This window comes from Engystomops pustulosus, chromosome 2 (assembly GCF_040894005.1).
Source record: "Engystomops pustulosus chromosome 2, aEngPut4.maternal, whole genome shotgun sequence".
NCBI lineage: Eukaryota > Metazoa > Chordata > Amphibia > Anura > Leptodactylidae > Engystomops > Engystomops pustulosus.
The window spans coordinates 7,471,774-7,492,690 of NC_092412.1; the positions used below are offsets into that span (position 1 = coordinate 7,471,774).

Sequence of the window (20,917 nt, forward strand, 5' to 3'; positions counted from 1 at the left end):
GTGTAGTTCTGGGCTTGAGGTCAGCGACCAGGTCCTCCTTTGTAGTTCTGGGCTTTAAGTCAGTGAAGTGGTTCTCCTGTGTAGTTCTAGGCTTGAGGTCAGCAACCAGGTCCTCCTGTATAGTTGTGGTTTTCCGGTTAGTGACTAGGTCCTCCCATGTAGTTGTGGGCTTCATGTCAGCGACAAGGTCCTCCTGTTTAGTTCTGGGCTTCTGGTTAGTGACCAGGTCCCTTTTTGTAGTTGTGGGCTTCTGGTCAATGACTATGTCCTCCTGTGTAGTTGTGTGCTTTAGGTCATTGACCAGGTCCTCCTGTGTAGTTGTGGTTTTTAGGTCAGTGACCAGGTCCTCCTGTGTAGTTCTAGGCTTTAGGTCAGTGACAAGGTCCTCCTAAGTAGTTCCGGGCTACAGGTCAGCGACTAGGTCTTAGACTCATCCTTACCCCATGAAGTGAGAATGCTGTAGATCAACAATCTTCTGTCTCCTTTATTCTCTAATAAATTAGCAAAAGGTTTCTGCCTTCTCACAGACCTGCTGTCTAAAGTCTTGGAGCCCATCCGCTTTATCTATCGAGTCTTTGGGCTTGGCCATGGTGGAGATGTTTGAGTGTCATTGGTTTTGCTTGTAGTTACGTCATTTATACAGGAAACAGTTCCAATTGAAACAACAAGTAATGAGTGCAGAGTAGGAGGAGCTACAGGTAATGAGTGTGGAGTAGGAGGAGCTACAGGTAATGAGTGTAGAGTAGGAGGAGCTACAGGTAATGAGTTCAGAGTAGCACAAGCTACAGGTAAGAAGTGCAGAGTAAAAGGAGCTACAGTGGAGCTCTCCTTTCATTGACAACTAGACAACCGGCCTTTGGCCATAAATATGACACCAGACCGGGTCTATACATAAACGCAGCACCAGAACCGACCTCACTACATAAATACAGCAGTAGAATCAACCTCTTATTATATAAACAACAACAACAGAATAGGGCTCCGTGCTCAATCACAACACCAAAGCCAGATCTGTACATAATAGCAGCACCAGAATCTGGTTCCATCAACAAATACAACACCAGAACCAAGCTCTGTCCATACAATCAATGATAAAACCAGGCTCCATCCATAAATACACACTAGAAGTGGCTCTGTACATGTGTAGGTAAAGTATCCGGTATAAGTGGACATATATGCTGTCATTATTTGCAATAGACCCCCAATAAATTTACATAATACGGCACTATTCATTATTCAAATATACAGAGAAATACCCAAATTATTCTAAATATTTATATCTTTACCAGGCTCCTCCCACCCTCTTCTTCTTCTTCTTCTTACAAGATGATGATTTGTTCTACCGTTTCCCGTCCAAGGATGGAGAAAGAAAGAAGCCAGAAGGATAGAAGGATCCTGGAGCTCACCCTGGAGATGATCTCCTTGATAACCGGAGAGGTGAGAGTCTCCCAGGACACGGCTCTTATCTCTAGGAATAACAGCGGGAAATGACTGGAGAGGTGAAGGATTCTTAGGATCTATGTAGTGATCAGTGTCTCCCCATACACAGGATTACACAGTAGTGAAGAAGTCGTCTGGTGAGTGTGTGACCCCCCGTGTGTCAGGAGGATGGACCCAGAGCCCCATCACCGAGCCTCCACCTCATTCACTGATACATGAGCAGAAGATCCTAGAACTTACCTCCAGGATCACTGAGCTGCTGAGCGGAGAGGTGAGTGCCGCCGGGAATGCTGGGACATTGTACAATAACACAAGGGAGGTGTCTGGTTGATGACTGGGTCTTTTTCCTAGCACATTAGTTATGCATTGCACCAGAGAATGATGTAATCACTGTGTTGTGCCTGAAGGCAGAAGTAATCAATTGCTGCACCATCCCCCAGCTGCTGTGTATGAGTCATCCAGCTCAGGTTGATTAGTCGTGCATTGACTAAGCTCCATGTGTAATGCCAAGCTCTTTGTGTAATGTGTTTATGTAGACAGCCAGCCTGACCCAGCTTTTTCAAGGTCCTGAATGTTAGAATATTTTTTTTACACAAAACCAATCAGCCCAGGGATTAAGCAAGATATTGAGTGTTGCTACAGCATTCTCAAGGTATGTTTGCTTCATAATGCATCATATCAAATGGTAGATTTCCTTTAATTTGCATACGTAGAAATGTGGCCATGCAAAAATATAAGGTAAGTTATAATCGTTTCCACTTCAGTAATCTGATGGTAGATATCCTTTAAGTTTTTTAAGGCTACAAGCAAATACTTATTAACTGTATTAAGTTTTCAAAATTTAATACATGGATGTACAATGCAGACAAAAGAAAAATACAATTCTCAGAAAAAAAGACATAAACAGTTGTAAAATAAATTAGAATTACATGAATAGACCTTACTACCGGGATAAAAGATCTATCTGACCAGGAGGTTCAGCAGAAGAACTTTACTCCAGTCTGTCCAATTGAAAACAATGGCACCTCCAAAGACTGACCAAGGAGCCTTCATGATCTTTCTAGTTTTAAGCCACTGGGTCTGTACTCCCACCCCCTGACTGTGATGTGAATGAGAGGAGGATGTTCACCTGCTACCCCTCCCCTCAGTGAGTTACTTTTTTGGGAAAAGTTTTTTAAATTAACTCCATAACTTTTGAGAGTAGGAGGGAACAATAGTGCAGTTGCCTCCAATTGAATAAGCATGTCATTACCTTATCCATATCAGGCAAGAACTAAAGGTGTGAGCTAATTTAGTGGGTTTTGGAGTCCTATCTACTCTAATTGTTTATGTTATTAAGAGATATGTAATTCCTTTGTGGTGGGTTTTTGTTTCCTAGTTTTTAGGTGGGTAAATCCCCCAGGACAGGCTCCTCCCACATACTGCTCAGCATATCTCTTTCATCCTGGATAGGGTGTTACATACATGCAGAATATTTGTGAGGTGTGACCTTATCTCATTCTTTTGATGTAGTGTATGTGACTGGGTCGCCCCCGGCTGTGCAGGCTTCTTCGCCAAGTTGAGTTATAGACATCTGTCCCTATTCATTCTGCTTGCAATTACCAAAGGAAGGAGAACTTCAAACAATAAGTCATGGCCATATTTTGTGCTTTTACTACAGGTTCCTATAAGGTGTCAGGACGTCACTGTCTATTTATCCATGGAGGAGTGGGAGTATATAGAAGGACACAAGGACCAGTACAAGGACATCATGATGGAGAATGGCCCACAAAGGATGTACAAGGACAGGAACCAGAAGGATTCAATGATCCAAGATCTCACCCTGGAGATGATCTCCTTGATAACCGGAGAGGTGAGAGTCTCCCAGGACACGGCTCTTATCTCTAGGAATAACAGCGGGAAATGACTGGAGAGGTGAAGGATTCTTAGGATCTATGTAGTGATCAGTGTCTCCCCATACACAGGATTACACAGTAGTGAAGAAGTCGTCTGGTGAGTGTGTGACCCCCCGTGTGTCAGGAGGATGGACCCAGAGCCCCATCACCGAGCCTCCACCTCATTCACTGATACATGAGCAGAAGATCCTAGAACTTACCTCCAGGATCACTGAGCTGCTGAGCGGAGAGGTGAGTGCTGCCGGGAATGCTGGGACATTGTACAATAACACAAGGGAGGGGTCTGGGTGATGACTGTGTCATTGTGGGTGTCAGGTTCCTATAAGGTGTCAGGACGTCACTGTCTATTTCTCCATGGAGGAGTGGGAGTATATAGAAGGACACAAGGACCAGTACAAGGACATCATGATGGAGGACCACCAGCCCCTCACATCACCAGGTAAGAGGAGACCTTCCTGATTATTGTTTCTTCTCAAACACAACAAGTAACAGAGATGAATACAGGGGTAAAAACGAATGACACAACCTTTTCAGGACAAAGTCGTCTTTCCGACACCCCTATTCAAGAACGGTCCATTAATCACTGACCATATCTTGCACTGAACACTGAAAGGGTTTCTCTGGGCGAAAACCTTTTAGGGTATGTCCACACGTTCATCGGAGTTAATCCCCAAGCATCGGAAAGCAGACAAAATTGTGTAGGAACCGATATGGATCCTGGCGTGTTTCGTGCATGGCCATAGGGCGGCGTTTAGGTTTTGCATTGGGAAGGTTGATTTTCTCACAACGATCAGGCATTTCTGCTGTGGGTTTTCTCCACATTGAGTTTATGGAATTGCCATCAATCACATTCACTACAAGTCTACCTGTAGCAAATTCACATGTTATCTGCATTGTCCACATACCCTAAGGTTACCTACACACGTTGTGTATTATCAGTCGATTGGATACATGCAGTAAATGCAACCTCCACCCCCCGGGGCCTGACCTTGGTGAGGGGGCAGCTGGATTCCTTGGGACCTGAGTGGTTGGCTTGATATACGGCCTAGTGCCAGAGTCGTGTCACGGGTGGTGGCTTGGTCCAGGTGAACAGGCCTTGTGCACACCCACCAGTGCCAGCGAGGGGCTGCAAGAAGAAGGAGAGGTCGTAAAGGGTTCCCATGGGGCAATCCTAGTGTACGTGTAGTGAAGGATCCCCGAGGCAGATGGTGAAGTGGTGGCCTGTGATGTTCTCGGCAGTAGCCAGGGATCACATGTGGAGTCTCTGTCCGATGCGGCAGTGGATAACAGGCTGAGGTTGAGATTCCTTCCTGCCGGCTGCCATGAATCATTCGTTGTTTGGATTTGTAGTCTTGGGAGAGGATCTTAGTCCTGGTCCTGTAGCTTGGGGCTGGTTTGTAGCTATCTGGTGCAGTCCCTGTGGATTTAGGCACACTGACCGAAAGCTCCCTAAATCCAACCAGGGGGAATATGTATAAACTTCCACTGAGGAGGAATTTGAAAGCTCCAACCAATGAGTGGTCTTGGGTTGCAAGAGTAACGTGATTATACATCAGCTGTGATACCACAGAAAGCCATTAGTATAGTATAGGATAGGGAATACTTTCATGGACAATAGATAGAGCTCGGTAGCGTGGCTCAGCAGAGTTGGTCAGACTGGGGCAGATTTACTTACCCGGTCCATTCGCGATCCAGCGGCGCGTTCTCTCCGCTGGATTCGGGTCCGGCCGGGATTTTTTAAGGTAGTTCCTCTGCCGTCCACCAGGTGGCGCTGCGCTGAAAAGCATCGGAACGCGCTGGAGTTCACCGGCTTGGGCTGAGTGAAGGTAAGTGCAAGCTCCGCGACAGATTTTTTGTTTTATATGCGGCGGTTTTTCCGAATCCGTCGGGTTTTCGTTCGGCCACACCCCCCGATTTCTGTCGCGTGGATGCCAGCGCCGATGCGCCAAAATCCCGGGGCAATTCAGTGGAAATTGCCGGGTAACACGCTGGGAAAATGCGAATCGGGCCCTTAGTAAATGACCCCCACTGTCTTTGTTTGCCTGGTGCTGTGATCCATGGGTTCCCAATGCCTCCATGTAGAGGTAGGGTGTCTGTGCCGGTCGCTTCTATCCTTTCGAACAACAACGAAAATTGATTCTGTTCTTAACCGCGGTGAACAATAAGTCCGGTGATTTCCATTTTGAGGCTTTATGGATTCTAGTTGCTAAGGCTATACATTGAGGCTTTATTTTTGTTTTAACTTAGAAAAGATGAATTCACAATTTTGGTTTCTTGACTTTATATTTTAGGTGATGAAAGTCCAAGAGGTTCCCATGGACGTCCCCCCTCATCTCCTGGTGGTGAAGTAGAAGATAATCAGTCACATCTTTCCACAGAGGAGGGAAATCCTGGAGATAAGAGGAAGTTCTCATGTCTGAAATGTGAGAGGCGATTTACCCAGAAATCATCTCTTCTCAAACATCAGAGAACTCATAAAGGGGAGAAGCCACTCTCATGTCCTGAACGTGGAAAACGTTTTAATAAAAAAACAAATCATTTGAATCACCAGAGCACTCACACAGGAGAGAAGACATTTCCATGTATTGAATGTGAAAAATGTTTTAGGACTAAATCAAGTCTTGCTAAACATCAGAGAACTCACAAAGGAGAGAAGCCATTTTCTTGCACTGAATGTGAAAAACGTTTTAGAAGTATATCATCTCTTGCTGTACATCAAATAACTCACACAGGGGAGAAGTCATTTTCTTGTACTGAATGTGGAAAATGTTTTACAAAAAGTTCAGCTCTTGTTTACCATCTGAGAATTCACACAGGAGAGAAGCCATTTCCTTGCTCTGAATGTGGAAAATGTTTTATCAAGAAATCAGCTCTTGTTCAACATCAGAGAATTCACATAGGAGGGAAGCCATATTCATGTACTGAATGTGAAAAATGTTTTGCCAACAAATCTGGTCTTGTTAAACATCAAGGAATTCACTCAGGAGAGAAGCCATTTGCTTGTCCTGTATGTGGAAAATGTTTTCCAGTGAAATCATATCTTGCTGAACATCAAAAAATTCATTCAGGGGAGAAGCCATTTTCTTGTACTGAATGTGGAAAATGTTTTACCCACAAAAAACATCTTCTTATACATCAGAGAACTCACACAGGAGAAAAGCCATTTTCTTGTACTGAATGTGGAAAATGTTTTGGCAGGAAAACATATCTTGTTTCCCATCAGAGAACTCACACCGGGGAGAAGCCATTTTCTTGTGCTGAATGTGGAAAATGTTTTAGCTACGAACATTCTCTTGTTGTACATCAGAGAACTCACACAGGGGAGAAGCCATTTTCTTGTACCGAATGTGGGAAATGCTTTAGCAGCAAATTGTCTCTTGTTCAACACCAGATAAGTCACACAGGGGAGAAGCCATTTTCTTGTACTGAATGTGAAAAACATTTTGCCAACGAATCAGCTCTTGTTAGACATCAGAGAATTCACACAGAAATGAAGACATTTTCTTGTACTGAATGTGAAAAATGTTTTACAGCGAAATCATATCTTGTTCAACATCAGAGAACTCACACAGGGGAGAAGCCTTTTTCTTGTACTGAATGTGGAAAATGTTTTACCCACAAAAAATATCTTGTTATGCATCAGAGAACTCACACAGGGGAGAAGCCATTTTCTTGTAGTGAATGTGAAAAATGTTTTGTTAGGAAAGCACAACTTCTTAGGCATCATATGACGCACACAGGGGAGAATCCATTTTCTTGTCCTGAATGTCAAAAATGTTTTAGACACAAAATTTCTCTTGTTAAACATCAAAGAATTCACACAGGGGAGAAGCCATGTTAATGTTTATAGTTTAACCCTATAACAACCAAGTCTTTCACAACGCTTCTACTGATGATGTCATTCAACAGTGCTACTTCAGAAGATAGCATGAGACTGTGTCGTGCAGGAGCCGGTGCCTGGTTATGGTGTTATCACCGCCCCACATCAGTGCTAACAACCGCCATCAGAAAAGCTCAGGTGTGGTCAATGGTCAAAGAGTCTATGGTCAAAGAGTCTATGGTCTAATAGTCTATGGTCAAATAGTCTATGGTCTAATAGTCTATGGTCTAATAGTCTATGGTCAAAGAGTCTATGGTCTAATAGTCTATGGTCAAAGAGTCTATGGTCAAAGAGTCAATGGTCAAAGAGTCTATGGTCAAAGAGTCTATGGTCTAATAGTCTATGGTCTAATAGTCTATGGTCAAAGAGTCTATGGTCAAAGAGTCAATGGTCAAAGAGTCTATGGTCAAAGAGTCTATGGTCAAAGAGTCTATGGTCAAAGAGTCTATGGTCAAATAGTCTATGGTCAAAGAGTCAATGGTCAAAGAGTCTATGGTCAAAGAGTCTATGGTCAAAGAGTCTATGGTCAAAGAGTCAATGGTCAAAGAGTCTATGGTCAAAGAGTCTATGGTCAAAGAGTCTATGGTCAAAGAGTCTATGGTCAAAGAGTCTATGGTCAAATAGTCTATGGTCAAAGAGTCTATGGTCAAAGAGTCTATGGTCAAATAGTCTATGGTCAAATAGTCTATGGTCAAATAGTCTATGGTCAAAGAGTCTATGGTCAAAGAGTCTATGGTCAAAGAGTCTATGGTCAAAGAGTCTATGGTCAAACATAGTCGGAACCAAAACATCATTTATATGGAGAATCACATTCCCTTTTGAGAACCTGCCATCACTGAAAAAGGTCCTTCGTTATGACAGGTTCCTTTAAAAGGGGTTGTCTGAGAGGTGGAATAAATTAGGGGCGGGCTCAACATGTACTCACCTCCTCCATCGCTCCTGATGTCCCGTGGTGATCCGTGCCCGTGCTTGTTTCCAGGGGCACAGAAGCTGAGGCCGAGGTTGCCGGCCACTCCCATCTGTCACTGTAGGCACTGGGATATTATGACAGATGGGAGTGGCCGGGCCAGCCGGAAGCGACCTGAGCACAGCTTCTGTGCCCCTGTAAACAAGCACGGGCACGGATCAGAGGGACCACAGAATCAGGACATCAGGAGCGCTTAGGAGGTGAGTACACGTTTATGGTTTTTTTTTTAAAAGCCCGTCCCTAATTTATTCCAACTCTCAGACACCCCCTTTCAGCTTAGATAACGTGGGCAGGCGCTCAGCCCAATCCTCATCAATATTTCTAGAAGGGTCTGCTCCTGATAATATGTAGATGTAATACAACGTGGCTTCTTTAGTGGCTTCTTGAGTGGCTCGGCACTTTCTTTCTGTGTCTTGATGGAAGTAGAATTGTGCCGAAGTATAACAATAAATTCATCCCCAAATAACTTGTCTCAGTCTATGCAAAAGCTTTTACCCAGACGAGCACCAATCACGAGTCACATCCTAGATGGAGGCCCGTTCTCCCCTGTAATGGTCGCTCCAATCAGAATGGCCGTTAATGTTATAAATGTTTATTGATTTCCAATCACATGTTTCTGAGACGCCGTGCTTACATTACGCCCAAATATTCTATAAGGCTCTTTCACATTGGCTTTGATTTTCATGTCCGTGGTCCAGTGATTTCCACGGATGCCTCACAAAGCCATTGATTTCTATGGGTGTTTTCACATTAAGGGTCATTTACTAAGGGCCCGATTCGCATTTTTCCCGACGGGTTATGCGAATATTTCCGATTTGCGACGATTTACCCTGAATTGCCCCGGAATTTTGGCGCACGCGATCGGATTTTGGCGCATCGGCGCCGGCATGCACACGACGGAAATCGGGGGGGGGGCGTGGCCGAACGAAAACCCAACGGATTCGGAAAAACCGCCGCATTTAAAAAAAAAAAAAAAGTGTGGCGAGACTTGCACTTACCTTCACTAGGAATAGGCCGGTGAACTTGAGTGCATTTCGGCGGACATCAGCGCAGCAGCGACACCTGGTGGACGTCGGAGGAACTACCTTAGTGAATCCCGGCCGGACCCGAATCCTCCACATAGAACGCGCCGCTGGATGACGAATGGACCGGGTAAGTAAATCTGCCCCAATGGGTTATCATGCAAAAAGTAACATAAAATAAACACTCATATACAGTGGGGAAAATACTATTAAGCCCAGGGCCGGCGCCAGCACTGGGCATACCTAGGCAAGGGCCGGGGCTGCTGGCTCTTGGGGGGCCCACATAGGGCTGTACATCCATAGGGGTAAGGGGTGCTGTATCTAATGAATAACCATGAAGGTGCTGTTTGGTATGATAAACTATGGAATACTTAGGGAACAGTTTAAGTTTTATGCCACCACATGAGTTCACTGCAAAGGGGCCTTCATTAGGCTTTTTCGCCGAGGGGCCTACTGAAACCTGAAGCCAACCTTAGTTTAGTCATCCACCAATTGTGCAAGCTCCCCCCACTTAAAAAGATGAGAGAGGATCATGGCCCTCTATTATAAAAAGTTCCCTTCCCTAAATTTTGGCATCAAAGCCAAGCCCAATTATATTACATATTTGGGCGTCAAGATTACACCCCAAGTAGACACACTGGGGCAGATTTACTTACCCGGCCCATTCACGATCCAGCGGCGCGTTCTCTGCACAGGATTCGGGTCCGGACGGGATTTATGAAGGTAGTTCCTCTGCCGTCCACCAGGTGGCGCTGCTGCGCTGGAAATCATCTGAACGCGCCGGAATGCACCGAGCTGGACCAGGTGAAGGTAAGCGCTTCCCAAGCGACACTTTTTCGGTTTTTAAATGTGGCGGTTTTTCTGAATACGTCGGGTTTTCGTTTGGCCACGCCCCCCATTTCCGTCGCGCGCATGCCGGCGCCGATGCGCCACAATCCGATCGCGTGCGCCAAAATCCCGGGACAATTCAGGTACAATCGGCGCAAATCGGAAATATTCGGATAACACGTTGGGAAACGCGAATCGGGCCCTTAGTAAATGACCCCCACTGTACTCAGCTTACTTCCCGCTGATGTTACGGCAACTCCAATCTGACTTTGCTGATTTGGATACCTCTACCGTATCATGGGTAGGGCGCATTAATTCCATAAAGATGAAAACATTACCTTAAATCCTGCACTTGCTCCATTGCTTCCCCATTCATGTCCCTGTAAAGGACCTACTAGATCTTCACTTTTATACGGGCAGGTAGGAAGCCTAGGATCAACACCCGTCTGATGCACCTACATAAGGGAGTTGGGGGAATAAAACTAAGAAGTATAAAATTAGGGTGGGACTACTGCACCTTCCTTCAGAAGGAAAGCTCAGATGAATCCATGGTGGAAGAAAGTTAAAGGGGAATTCCTCCCACACACACAAGTGTCTTACATGTACTCAGGATAACAAAATAACATTCTCTAATTTACTGTTATTAACAAAAATCCAGCATGTCACAGATATAAGTCCAGCCTGTCTATCAGTTCTGGTGTACACAATCTCAGTTGCCCCTGCGGCCCATATCCCTGGTTTGCAGCCAGATCTTGTGCAGTGAGCACAGCAGAGTTTTGTGGCACATTACCTGCATCAGAAAAGCGAGTGTGGGAGCTTGGTGGCGAGTGTGCATTGATCCCAAGTGTGTGCAGAGTCCTAAGTGTGACTTAGGTTTAAGGGACTTAAGTTTGAGGGACTTTAGCAGGTAACTGCTGTATTTTGTGTTACTCTGACTGTAGATGACTGGAGGTGCAGAGTGAGGGGGCAGATGGGTGTGGGGAGGGAAGTATGGAGGTGCAGAGTGAGGGGGCAGATGGGTGTGGGGAGGGAAGTATGGAGGTGCAGAGTGAGGGGGCAGATGGGTGTGGGGAGGGAAGTATGGAGGTGCAGAGTGAGGGGGCAGATGTGTGTGGGGAGGGAAGTATGGAGGTGCAGAGTGAGGGGGCAGATGTGTGTGGGGAGGGAAGTATGGAGGTGCAGAGTGAGGGGGCAGATGGGTGTGGGGAGGGAAGTATGGAGGTGCAGAGTGAGGGGGCAGATGGGTGTGGGGAGGGAAGTATGGAGGTGCAGAGTGAGGGGGCAGATGGGTGTGGGGAGGGAAGTATGGAGGTGCAGAGTGAGGGGGCAGCTAGTTGGGTAACATGTAGAAGGGTAGAGGGAAGAGTTGTAGAAAGTCTAGTCCTGATCTGGTGCACCCCAATAAGTTTGCCAGGCTGGAGGATGAGGGGGATATCAGCTCTGGGGTAGCAATGCTGCAGAAAGACGTGGCCGCTAGTAACCAGGGGACTGTCTGCTCCAGTAAGAAGGGTAATGGGAGCACAGGCAGGGTCAGACAGGTGCTGGTAGTGGGGGATTCCATTATTAGGGGAACACACAGGGCAATCTGTCACAAAGACCGTGCATACCGAACAGTGTGTTGTTTGCCGGGTGCTCGGGTTCGGCATGTTGCAGATCGGGTCGACGGATTACTGGGAGGGGCTGGTGAGGAACCAGCGGTCATGGTCCACATTGGCACTAATGACAAAGTAAGAGGTAGGTGGAAGGTCCTTAAAAATGATTTCAGAGATTTAGGCCATAAGCTCAGGACAAGGACCTCAAAGGTAATTTTCTCCGAAATACTGCCTGTACCACGTGCCACACCAGAAAGGCAGCGGGAGATCAAGGAGGTAAATAAGTGGCTCAAAAGTTGGTGTAGAAAGGAGGGGTTTGGGTTCATGGAGAACTGGGCTGACTTTTCTGTTGGCTACAGGCTCTACAGTAGGGATGGGCTGCACCTCAATGGGGAGGGGGCCGCTGTTTTAGGGGAAAAAATGGCTAGAAGGTTGGAGGAGTGTTTAAACTAGAGACCTGGGGAGAGGGCAAGTACACCTGTGCAGGGCAAATAGACGGTGTACATAGAGAGCTGGGAAGAGTCATAGTCCATGGGGGAGGAAGGGGGGCTGGAATGAGATGGGGAATAAGGACAAAAGGAATACGGACAGGGAAAACCATATAAAGTGTATGTACACAAATGCCAGAAGCCTCACAAACAAAATGGAGGAACTGTAAACTCTTGATGTTGGAGCGGAAATATGATATAGTGGGTATCAGCGAGACATGGCTGGACAGTAGCTATGACTGGGCTGTTACTATAGATGGTTATAGTCTTTTTAGAAAGGATCGTATAAATAGACAAGGGGGAGGGGCTTGTTTATATGTGAATTCTTGCCTCAAGCCCGTCCCGCGAGATGACATCAGTAACGCAAATGCAAATGTGGAGTCCCTATGGGTGGAGATAAGGGGAGGGAAAAAGAATAATAAAATATTACTAGGGGTTTGTTATAAGGCTCCAAATATAATGGAGGCAGCAGAGGAAATGCTGATAAGTGAAATGGATGCGGCTTCAAAGCACAAGGAAGGACTTATCATGGGGGACTTCAATTACCCAGATATTGACTGGGGGGCAGAAACCTGCAGGTCCTTCAAAGGTAGCAGGTTCTTGTCAACAACAAAAGACAATTACCTGTCGCAACTAGTCCTGGAGCCAACAAGAGGGGGGCACTGCTGGACCTTATCCTTACCAACAGACCTGATAGGGTATCAAAACTACAGGTTGGGGGGAACCTGGGGAATAGTGATCATAATATCATTGATTTTGTATTACGCTTTACTAAGCACGTTAGTGAAGGGGCAACCAACACTCTAAACTTCAGGAGGGCAAATTTTCATCAACTAAGGAAAGACCTTAAAGGCATAGACTGGGATAATGCTCTCAAGGACAAAAGCCCCCCCCCAAAAATGGGACTTTTTCTCATATATTCTGAAAAAGTCCTATGAGAAACACATACCTTATGGGAAAAAGCATAAAAGGAACAAGAAAAACCCTATGTGGCTAACTAGTCTTGTAAGGAAAGCAATAAGCGAGAAAGATAAAGCGTTTAAGGTGCTAAAACGTGAAGGTAGCGATGAGGCATTACAGGATTATAGAGAGAAAAATAAATCCTGTAAAAAGCAGATAAAGGCTGCAAAAATAGAGACTGAGAGAAATATTGCCAGGAAGAGCAAAAATAATCCCAAATTATTTTTCAAGTATATAAATGATAAGAAACTAAAAACAGAGAGTGTGGGTCCCCTTAGAAATAACATGGGGGTCATGGTGGAAGGAGATGAGGAAAGGGCCAATCTACTGAATGTCGCCTTCTCAACTGTCTTTACCCAGGAAAATCCCCTGGTGGAAGACACAATGAGGAATAATGTAAATTCTTTTTATAATGTCAACAGTTTAACCCAGGAAGAGGTACGGCGCCGCCTCGCAACCACTAAGATAGATAAATCACCGGGGCCAGATGGCATACACCCCCGGGTTCTGCATGAATTATGTACCGTGATAGACAGACCGTTATTTTTAATATTTGAAGATTCACTGAGGACTGGTTATGTTCCACAGGACTGGCGCATAGTAAATGTGGTACCAATATACAAAAAAGGATCAAATAGTGATCCTGGAAACTACAGACCCGTGAGTCTAACTGCTGTGGTAGGGAAAATATTTGAGGGGTTTATTAGAGATGCTATCCTGGAGTATCTCACTGTGCACAACCTTATAACCCAGCGTCAGCATGGGTTTATGAGAGATCGGTCCTGTCAGACTAATCTGATTGGTTTCTACGAGGAGGTAAGTTCAAGACTGGATCTGGGGGACGCTGTGGATGTTGTATATCTGGACTTTTCAAAGGCATTTGACACATAAAAGGTTGGTATATAAAATGAGAGGCTGGGAATAGGAGAAAATCTGTGTATCTGGGTAAGTAATTGGCTTAGTGATAGAAAACAGAGGGTGGTCATTAATGGCACATTCTCAGATTGGGTTGATGTTACCAGTGGAGGCCACAGGGGTCAGTATTGGGGCCACTTCCAGTCTATGAGGATGAGGGGTGGCACAAGAGCTTACAGTCTATGAGGATGAGGGGGACACAAGAGCTTACAGTCTATGAGGATGAGGGGGTGACACAAGAGCTTACAGTCTATGAGGATGAGGGGGACACAAGAGCTACAGTCTATGAGGATGAGGGGGTGACACAAGAGCTTACAGTCTATGAGGATGAGGGGGTTACACAAGAGCTTACAGTCTATGAGGATGAGGAGGTGACACAAGAGCTTACAGTCTATGAGGATGAGGGGAGACACAAGAGCTTACAGTCTATGAGGATGAGTGGGTGACACAAGAGCTTACAGTCTATGAGGATGAGGGGTGACACAAGAGCTTACAGTCTATGAGGATGAGGGGGAGACACAAGAGCTTACAGTCTATGAGGATGAGGGAGTGACACAAGAGCTTACAGTCTATGAGGATGAGGGAGTGACACAAGAGCTTACAGTCTATGAGGATGAGGGGGTGACACAAGAGCTTACAGTCTATGAGGATGAGGAGGTGACACAGGAGCTTACATTCTATGAGGATGAGGGGGTGACACAAGAGCTTACAGTCTATGAGGATGAGGGGGTGACACAAGAGCTTACAGTCTATGAGGATGAGGGGGGGACACAAGAGCTTACAGTCTATGAGGATGAGGGAGTGACACAAGAGCTTACAGTCTATGAGGATGAGGGAGTGACACAAGAGCTTACAGTCTATGAGGATGAGGGGGTGACACAAGAGCTTACAGTCTATGAGGATGAGGAGGTGACACAGGAGCTTACAGTCTATGAGGATGAGGGGGGACACAAGAGCTTACAGTCTATGAGGATGAGGGGGGGACACAAGAGCTTACAGTCTATGAGGATGAGGGAGTGACACAAGAGCTTACAGTCTATGAGGATGAGGGAGTGACACAAGAGCTTACAGTCTATGAGGATGAGGGGGTGACACAAGAGCTTACAGTCTATGAGGATGAGGAGGTGACACAGGAGCTTACAGTCTATGAGGATGAGGGGGGACACAAGAGCTTACAGTCTATGAGGATGAGGGAGTGACACAAGAGCTTACAGTCTATGAGGATGAGGGGGTGACACAAGAGCTTACAGTCTATGAGGATGAGGGAGTGACACAAGAGCTTACAGTCTATGAGGATGAGGGGGTGACACAAGAGCTTACAGTCTATGAGGATGAGGGAGTGACACAAGAGCTTATAGTCTATGAGGATGAGGGAGTGACACAAGAGCTTACAGTCTATGAGGATGAGGGGGTGACACAAGAGCTTACAGTCTATGAGGATGAGGGAGTGACACAAGAGCTTACAGTCTATGAGGATGAGGGGGTGACACAAGAGCTTACAGTCTATGAGGATGAGGGGGTGACACAAGAGCTTACAGTCTATGAGGATGAGGGGGTGACACAAGAGCTTACAGTCTATGAGGATGAGGGGGTGACACAAGAGCTTACAGTCTATGAGGATGAGGGAGTGACACAAGAGCTTACAGTCTTTGAGAATGAGGGGAGGACACAAGAGCTTACAGTCTATGAGGATGAGGGTGTGACACAAGAGCTTACAGTCTATGAGGATGAGGGGGTGACACAAGAGCTTACAGTCTACGAGGATGAGGGGGTGACACAAGAGCTTACAGTCTATGAGGATGAGGGGGTGACACAAGAGCTTACTATAAAATATTAATATCATTAGAATGACTTTAGCATAGGGTGAGACCATATCATTAGACGTATATGATATTCTGTTATTCTTAAAAGTATTCATGTAGGATAAACATTCTTTCAAGATGAACAAATATAAATACATAATGATATTACTATTATTATTATTATTATTATATCAGTAGTAGAATGTAGGTTTATGTATAATATATAGATATGCTTTATATTGGGAATCATAGACATAATGAATGAGATAGTTGGGGATATTCCATTGTACATAAAGGCAGATGGTATACGGTCAGTTCCTTTGGTAAAATGCAAATTCCTTTATTGTCCTGAACTATTGTCATTTATCTTGGCTTGTCATGGTACATTATGGTCTCAGAGTTCCCATGGAGTACTGCTATCTGCCAGACGAGACAACCTTTATAATAGCACATCTAGATGTTAATAGTTATGTATATATAAGTTAATTAGTTAAGTTTACTTATTTATGAACTAGAAGGGGGACACAAGAGCTTACAGGTGTCTGGCATGGTAAATAGCAGGGCAGCAAGTCTAAAACCACAGACAAGAGCAGGAGCTAAGCTCACCCATATATGCAGTATATGATATGTTATAGCTGGGGTACATAGGGGGAGCATTGGAGCTGTACATTGGGGGGTCCTCTTGCTGTATACTGCTGGATGACTTTGTAGACTGCAGTTATACACAGATCTCCTCTGTGCTGCCTCCCCCCTCCCACCAATCCATCTCATCACTGTCCTATTATCTCTATATAAAGGAGGCGGAGGGGGTCTGCACTTCACTGCTGGGCTGAGGGTCTCATTGTCATTTCATGTACAAGCCCCTCTGCCCCTGCTCCTCTACAGTCTCCAGCAAAACGAGGTAAGGCTATGTATAGTGTATTACTGTGTATAAGTGTATATGTAGTGCATGACTGTGTATAAGTGTATATGTAGTGCATGACTGTGTATAAGTGTATGTGTAGTGTATGACTGTGTATAAGTGTATGTTTAGTGTATTGATGAACTTCAGACAGTCCTGGACATGTGTTCAGGTGAGCAGGAGGACCTGGTGTGCCCTACAGGATTTTACGAGCGGTAACCTTTCAGACTGTGGTCCCATCTCTCTTCAGGACAGTGACCAGGTCCTCCTGTGTAGTTGTGGGCTTTAGGTCAGTTACCAGGTCCTCCTGTGTAGTTGTGGGCTTTAGGTCAGTTACCAGGTCCTCCTGTGCAGTTGTGGGCTTTAGGTCAGTTACCAGGTCCTCCTGTGTAGTTGTGGGCTTTAGGTCAGTGCCCAGGTCTTCCAGTATAGTTGTGGGCTTCAGGTCAGTGATCAGATCCTCCTGTGTAGTTGTGGGCTTCAGGTCAGTGATCAGATCCTCCTGTGTAGTTGTGGGCTTCAGGTCAGCAACCAGGTCCTCCCCTGTAGTTCAAGGCTTCAGTTTAGTGGCCAGGTCTTCCCGTGCAGTTCTGGGCTTCAGATCAGTGACCAGGTCCTCATGTGTAGATCTGGGCTTCAGGTCAGTGACCTGGTTCTCCTGTGTAATTCTGGGCTTCAGGTCAGTGACCAGGTCCTTCTGTGTAGTTCTGGGCTTCAGGTCAGTGACCAGGTCCTCCTGTGTAGTTGTTGGCTTTAGATCAATGACCAGGTCCTCCTGTGCAGTTGTGGGCTCTAGGTCAGTGACCAGATCCTCCTGTGTAGTACTGGGCTTCATGTCAGTGACCAGGTCCACCTATGTAGTTGTGGGTTTAGGTCAGTGACCAGGTCCTCCTCAGTAGTTGTCGCTTTTAGGTCAGTGACCAGATCCTCCTGTGTAGTTCAGGGCTTTAGGTGAGTTACCAGGTCCTCCTGTGTAGTTCTGGTCTTCAGGTCTGTGACCTTGTTCTCCTGTGTAGTTCTGGGCTTGAGGTCAGTGACCAGGTCCTCTTGTGTTGTTGTGGGCTTCTGGTGAGTAACCAGGTCTTCCTCTGTAGTTCTGGGCTTCAGGTCAGAGACCAGGTCCTCCTGTGTAGTTGTGGGCTTCAGCTCAATGACCAGGTCCTCCTGTGTTGTTGTGGGCCTCAGGTCAGTGACCAGGTCCTCCTGTGTAGTTGTGGGCTTCTGGACAGTGACCAGGTTCTCCTGTGTAGTTCTTGGTTTCAGGTTAGTGACCAGGTCCTCCTGTGTAGTTCTGGGCATCAGTTCAGTGACCAGGTCCTCCTGTGTAGTTGTTGGCTTCAGGTCAGTGACCAGGTCCTCCTGTGTAGTTGTGGGCTTCAGGTCAGCGACCAGGTCCTCCTGTGTAGTTGTGAGCTTCAGGTCAGTGACCAGGTCCTCTTGTGTAGTTCTGGGATTTAGGTCAGTTACCAATTCCTCCTGTGTAGTACTGGGCTTTAGGTCAGTGACCAGGTCCTCCTGTTTAGTTGTGGGATTCAGGTCAGTGACCAGGTCCTCCCGTGTAGTTCTAGGCTTCAGTTTAGTGACCAGGTCTTTCTGTGTAGTTGTGCGATTCAGTTCAGTTACCAGGTCCTTCTGTGTAGAACTGAGCTTCAGGTCAGAGACCAGGTCCTCCTGTGTAGTTGTGGGCTTCAGGTCAGAGACCAGGTCCTCCTGTGTAGTTGTGGGCTTCAGGTCAGTGATCAGATCCTCCTGTGTAGTTGTGGGCTTCAGGTCAGCAACCAGGTCCTCCCCTGTAGTTCAAGGCTTCAGTTTAGTGGCCAGGTCTTCCTGTGCAGTTCTGGGCTTCAGATCAGTGACCAGGTCCTCATGTGTAGATCTGGGCTTCAGGTCAGTGACCTGGTTCTCCTGTGTAATTCTGGGCTTCAGGTCAGTGACCAGGTCCTTCTGTGTAGTTCTGGGCTTCAGGTCAGTGACCAGGTCCTCCTGTGTAGTTGTTGGCTTTAGATCAATGACCAGGTCCTCCTGTGCAGTTGTGGGCTCTAGGTCAGTGACCAGATCCTCCTGTGTAGTACTGGGCTTCATGTCAGTGACCAGGTCCCCCTATGTAGTTGTGGGTTTAGGTCAGTGACCAGGTCCTCCTCAGTAGTTGTCGCTTTTAGGTCAGTGACCAGATCCTCCTGTGTAGTTCAGGGCTTTAGGTGAGTTACCAGGTCCTCCTATGTAGTTCTGGTCTTCAGGTCTGTGACCTTGTTCTCCTGTGTAGTTCTGGGCTTGAGGTCAGTGACCAGGACCTCTTGTGTTGTTGTGGGCTTCTGGTGAGTAACCAGGTCTTCCTCTGTAGTTCTGGGCTTCAGGTCAGAGACCAGGTCCTCCTGTGTAGTTGTGGGCTTCAGCTCAATGACCAGGTCCTCCTGTGTTGTTGTGGGCCTCAGGTCAGTGACCAGGTCCTCCTGTGTAGTTGTGGGCTTCTGGACAGTGACCAGGTTCTCCTGTGTAGTTCTTGGTTTCAGGTTAGTGACCAGGTCCTCCTGTGTAGTTCTGGGCATCAGTTCAGTGACCAGGTCCTCCTGTGTAGTTGTTGGCTTCAGGTCAGTGACCAGGTCCTCCTGTGTAGTTGTGGGCTTCAGGTCAGCGACCAGGTCCTCCTGTGTAGTTGTGAGCTTCAGGTCAGTGACCAGGTCCTCCTGTGTAGTTGTGGGCCTCAGGTCAGTGACCAGGTCCTCTTGTGTAGTTCTGGGATTTAGGTCAGTTACCAATTCCTCCTGTGTAGTACTGGGCTTTAGGTCAGTGACCAGGTCCTCCTGTTTAGTTGTGGGATTCAGGTCAGTGACCAGGTCCTCCCGTGTAGTTCTAGGCTTCAGTTTAGTGACCAGGTCTTTCTGTGTAGTTGTGCGATTCAGGTCAGTGACCAGGTCCTTCTGTGTAGAACTGAGCTTCAGGTCAGAGACCAGGTCCTCCTGTGTAGTTGTGGGCTTCAGGTCAGAGACCAGGTCCTCCTGTGTAGTTGTGGGCTTGAGGTCAGTGACCAGGTCCTCCTGTGTAGTCCAGGACTTTAGGTCAGTGACCAGGTTCTTCTGTGTAGTTCTGGGCTTCACATTAGCCAACAGGTCCTCCGGTATAGTTTTGGGCTTCAGGTCAGTGACCAGGTCCTCCTGTGTAGTTGTGGGCTTCTGGTAGTTGTCCATGTACACCTATGTAGTTGTGGGCCTCAAGTCAGTGACCAGATCCTCCTGTGTAGTTGTTGGTTTCAGGTCAGTGACCAGTTTCTCATGTTTAGCATTGGCTTTAGGTCAGTGACCAGGTCCTCCTGTGTAGTCCTGGGGTTTAGGTCAGTGACCAGGTCTTCCTGTTTAGTTTTAAGCTTCAGGTCAGTGACCAGATCCTCCTGTGTAGTTGTGGGCTTCAGATCAGTGACCAGGTCCTCCTGTGTAGTTGTGGTCTGCAGGTCAGTGACCGGGTCCTCCTGTGTAGTTCTAGGCTTCAGATCAGTGACCAGGTCCTCCTGTGTAGTTGTGGGCTTCAGGTCAGTGACTAGGTCCTCCATTGTATTTGTGGGCCTCAGGTCAGTGACTAGGTCCTCCTGTGTAGTTGTGAGTTTAGGTCAGTGACCAGTTTCTCATGTGTAGTTGTGGGTTTAGGTTAGTGACCAGATCCTCCCGTGTAGTTCAGGGCTTCACATTAGCAACCAGGTCCTCCTGTATAGTTTTGGGCTTCAGGTCAGTGAACAGGTCCTCCTGTGTAGTCCTGGGCTTTAGGTTAGTGACCAGATCCTCCGCTGAAGTTGTGGCTTCAGGTCAGTGACCAAGTCCTCCTTTTTAGTTTTAAGCTTCAGGTCAGTGACCAGGTCCTCCTGTGTTGTACTGGGCTTCAGGTCAGTGATCAGATCCTCCTCTGTAGTTATGGACTTCAGGTTGGTGACAGGTTACTCTTGTGTAGTTATGGGCTTCTGTGCTGTGACCATGTTCTCCTGTATAGATGTGGGCTTCAGATCAGTGACCAGGACCTCCTGTGTAGTTGTGGTCTGCAGGTCAGTGACCAGGTCCTCCCGGTGCAGATCTAGGCTTCAGATCAGTGACCAGGTCCTCCTGTGTAGTTGTGGGCTTCAGGTCAGTGACTAGGTCCTCCATTGTATTTGTGGGCCTCAGGTCAGTGACTAGGTCCTCCTGTGTAGTTGTGAGTTTAGGTCAGTGACCAGTTTCTCATGTGTAGTTGTGGGTTTAGGTTAGT

General features: G+C 46.6%; 4 protein-coding genes across 4 annotated transcripts in view; 3 read left to right on the forward strand and 1 right to left on the reverse strand.

The window, feature by feature from the left end:
- LOC140119735 (uncharacterized) overlaps positions 1–589 on the reverse strand; it is a 35,137-nt gene extending 34,548 nt beyond the window's left edge. Inside the window, exon 1 of the mRNA XM_072139091.1 lies at positions 530–589. Within this exon, the coding sequence (XP_071995192.1) occupies positions 530–589 (60 nt within the window). The remainder of the gene's footprint in view (positions 1–529) is intronic.
- LOC140119779 (uncharacterized) overlaps positions 1–20,917 on the forward strand; it is a 654,457-nt gene that overhangs the window by 571,856 nt on the left and 61,684 nt on the right. The gene's annotated exons all lie outside the window — the stretch shown is intronic.
- LOC140119822 (uncharacterized) overlaps positions 1–20,917 on the forward strand; it is a 661,039-nt gene that overhangs the window by 491,077 nt on the left and 149,045 nt on the right. The gene's annotated exons all lie outside the window — the stretch shown is intronic.
- On the forward strand, positions 2,164–3,794 carry LOC140119736 (gastrula zinc finger protein XlCGF66.1-like). The gene is made up of 4 exons (XM_072139092.1): positions 2,164–2,178; positions 3,101–3,292; positions 3,405–3,566; positions 3,651–3,794. Exons 1-4 carry the CDS (start codon positions 2,164–2,166, stop codon positions 3,792–3,794), a joined length of 513 nt encoding a protein of 170 aa, XP_071995193.1.

Coding starts and splice junctions, on each gene's coding strand:
- LOC140119736 (XM_072139092.1), top strand. Junction 3,293..3,404: donor TCTCCTTGATAACCGGAGAG/GTGAGAGTCTCC, acceptor CCCCATACACAG/GATTACACAGTAGTGAAGAA. Junction 3,567..3,650: donor CTGAGCTGCTGAGCGGAGAG/GTGAGTGCTGCC, acceptor TGTGGGTGTCAG/GTTCCTATAAGGTGTCAGGA.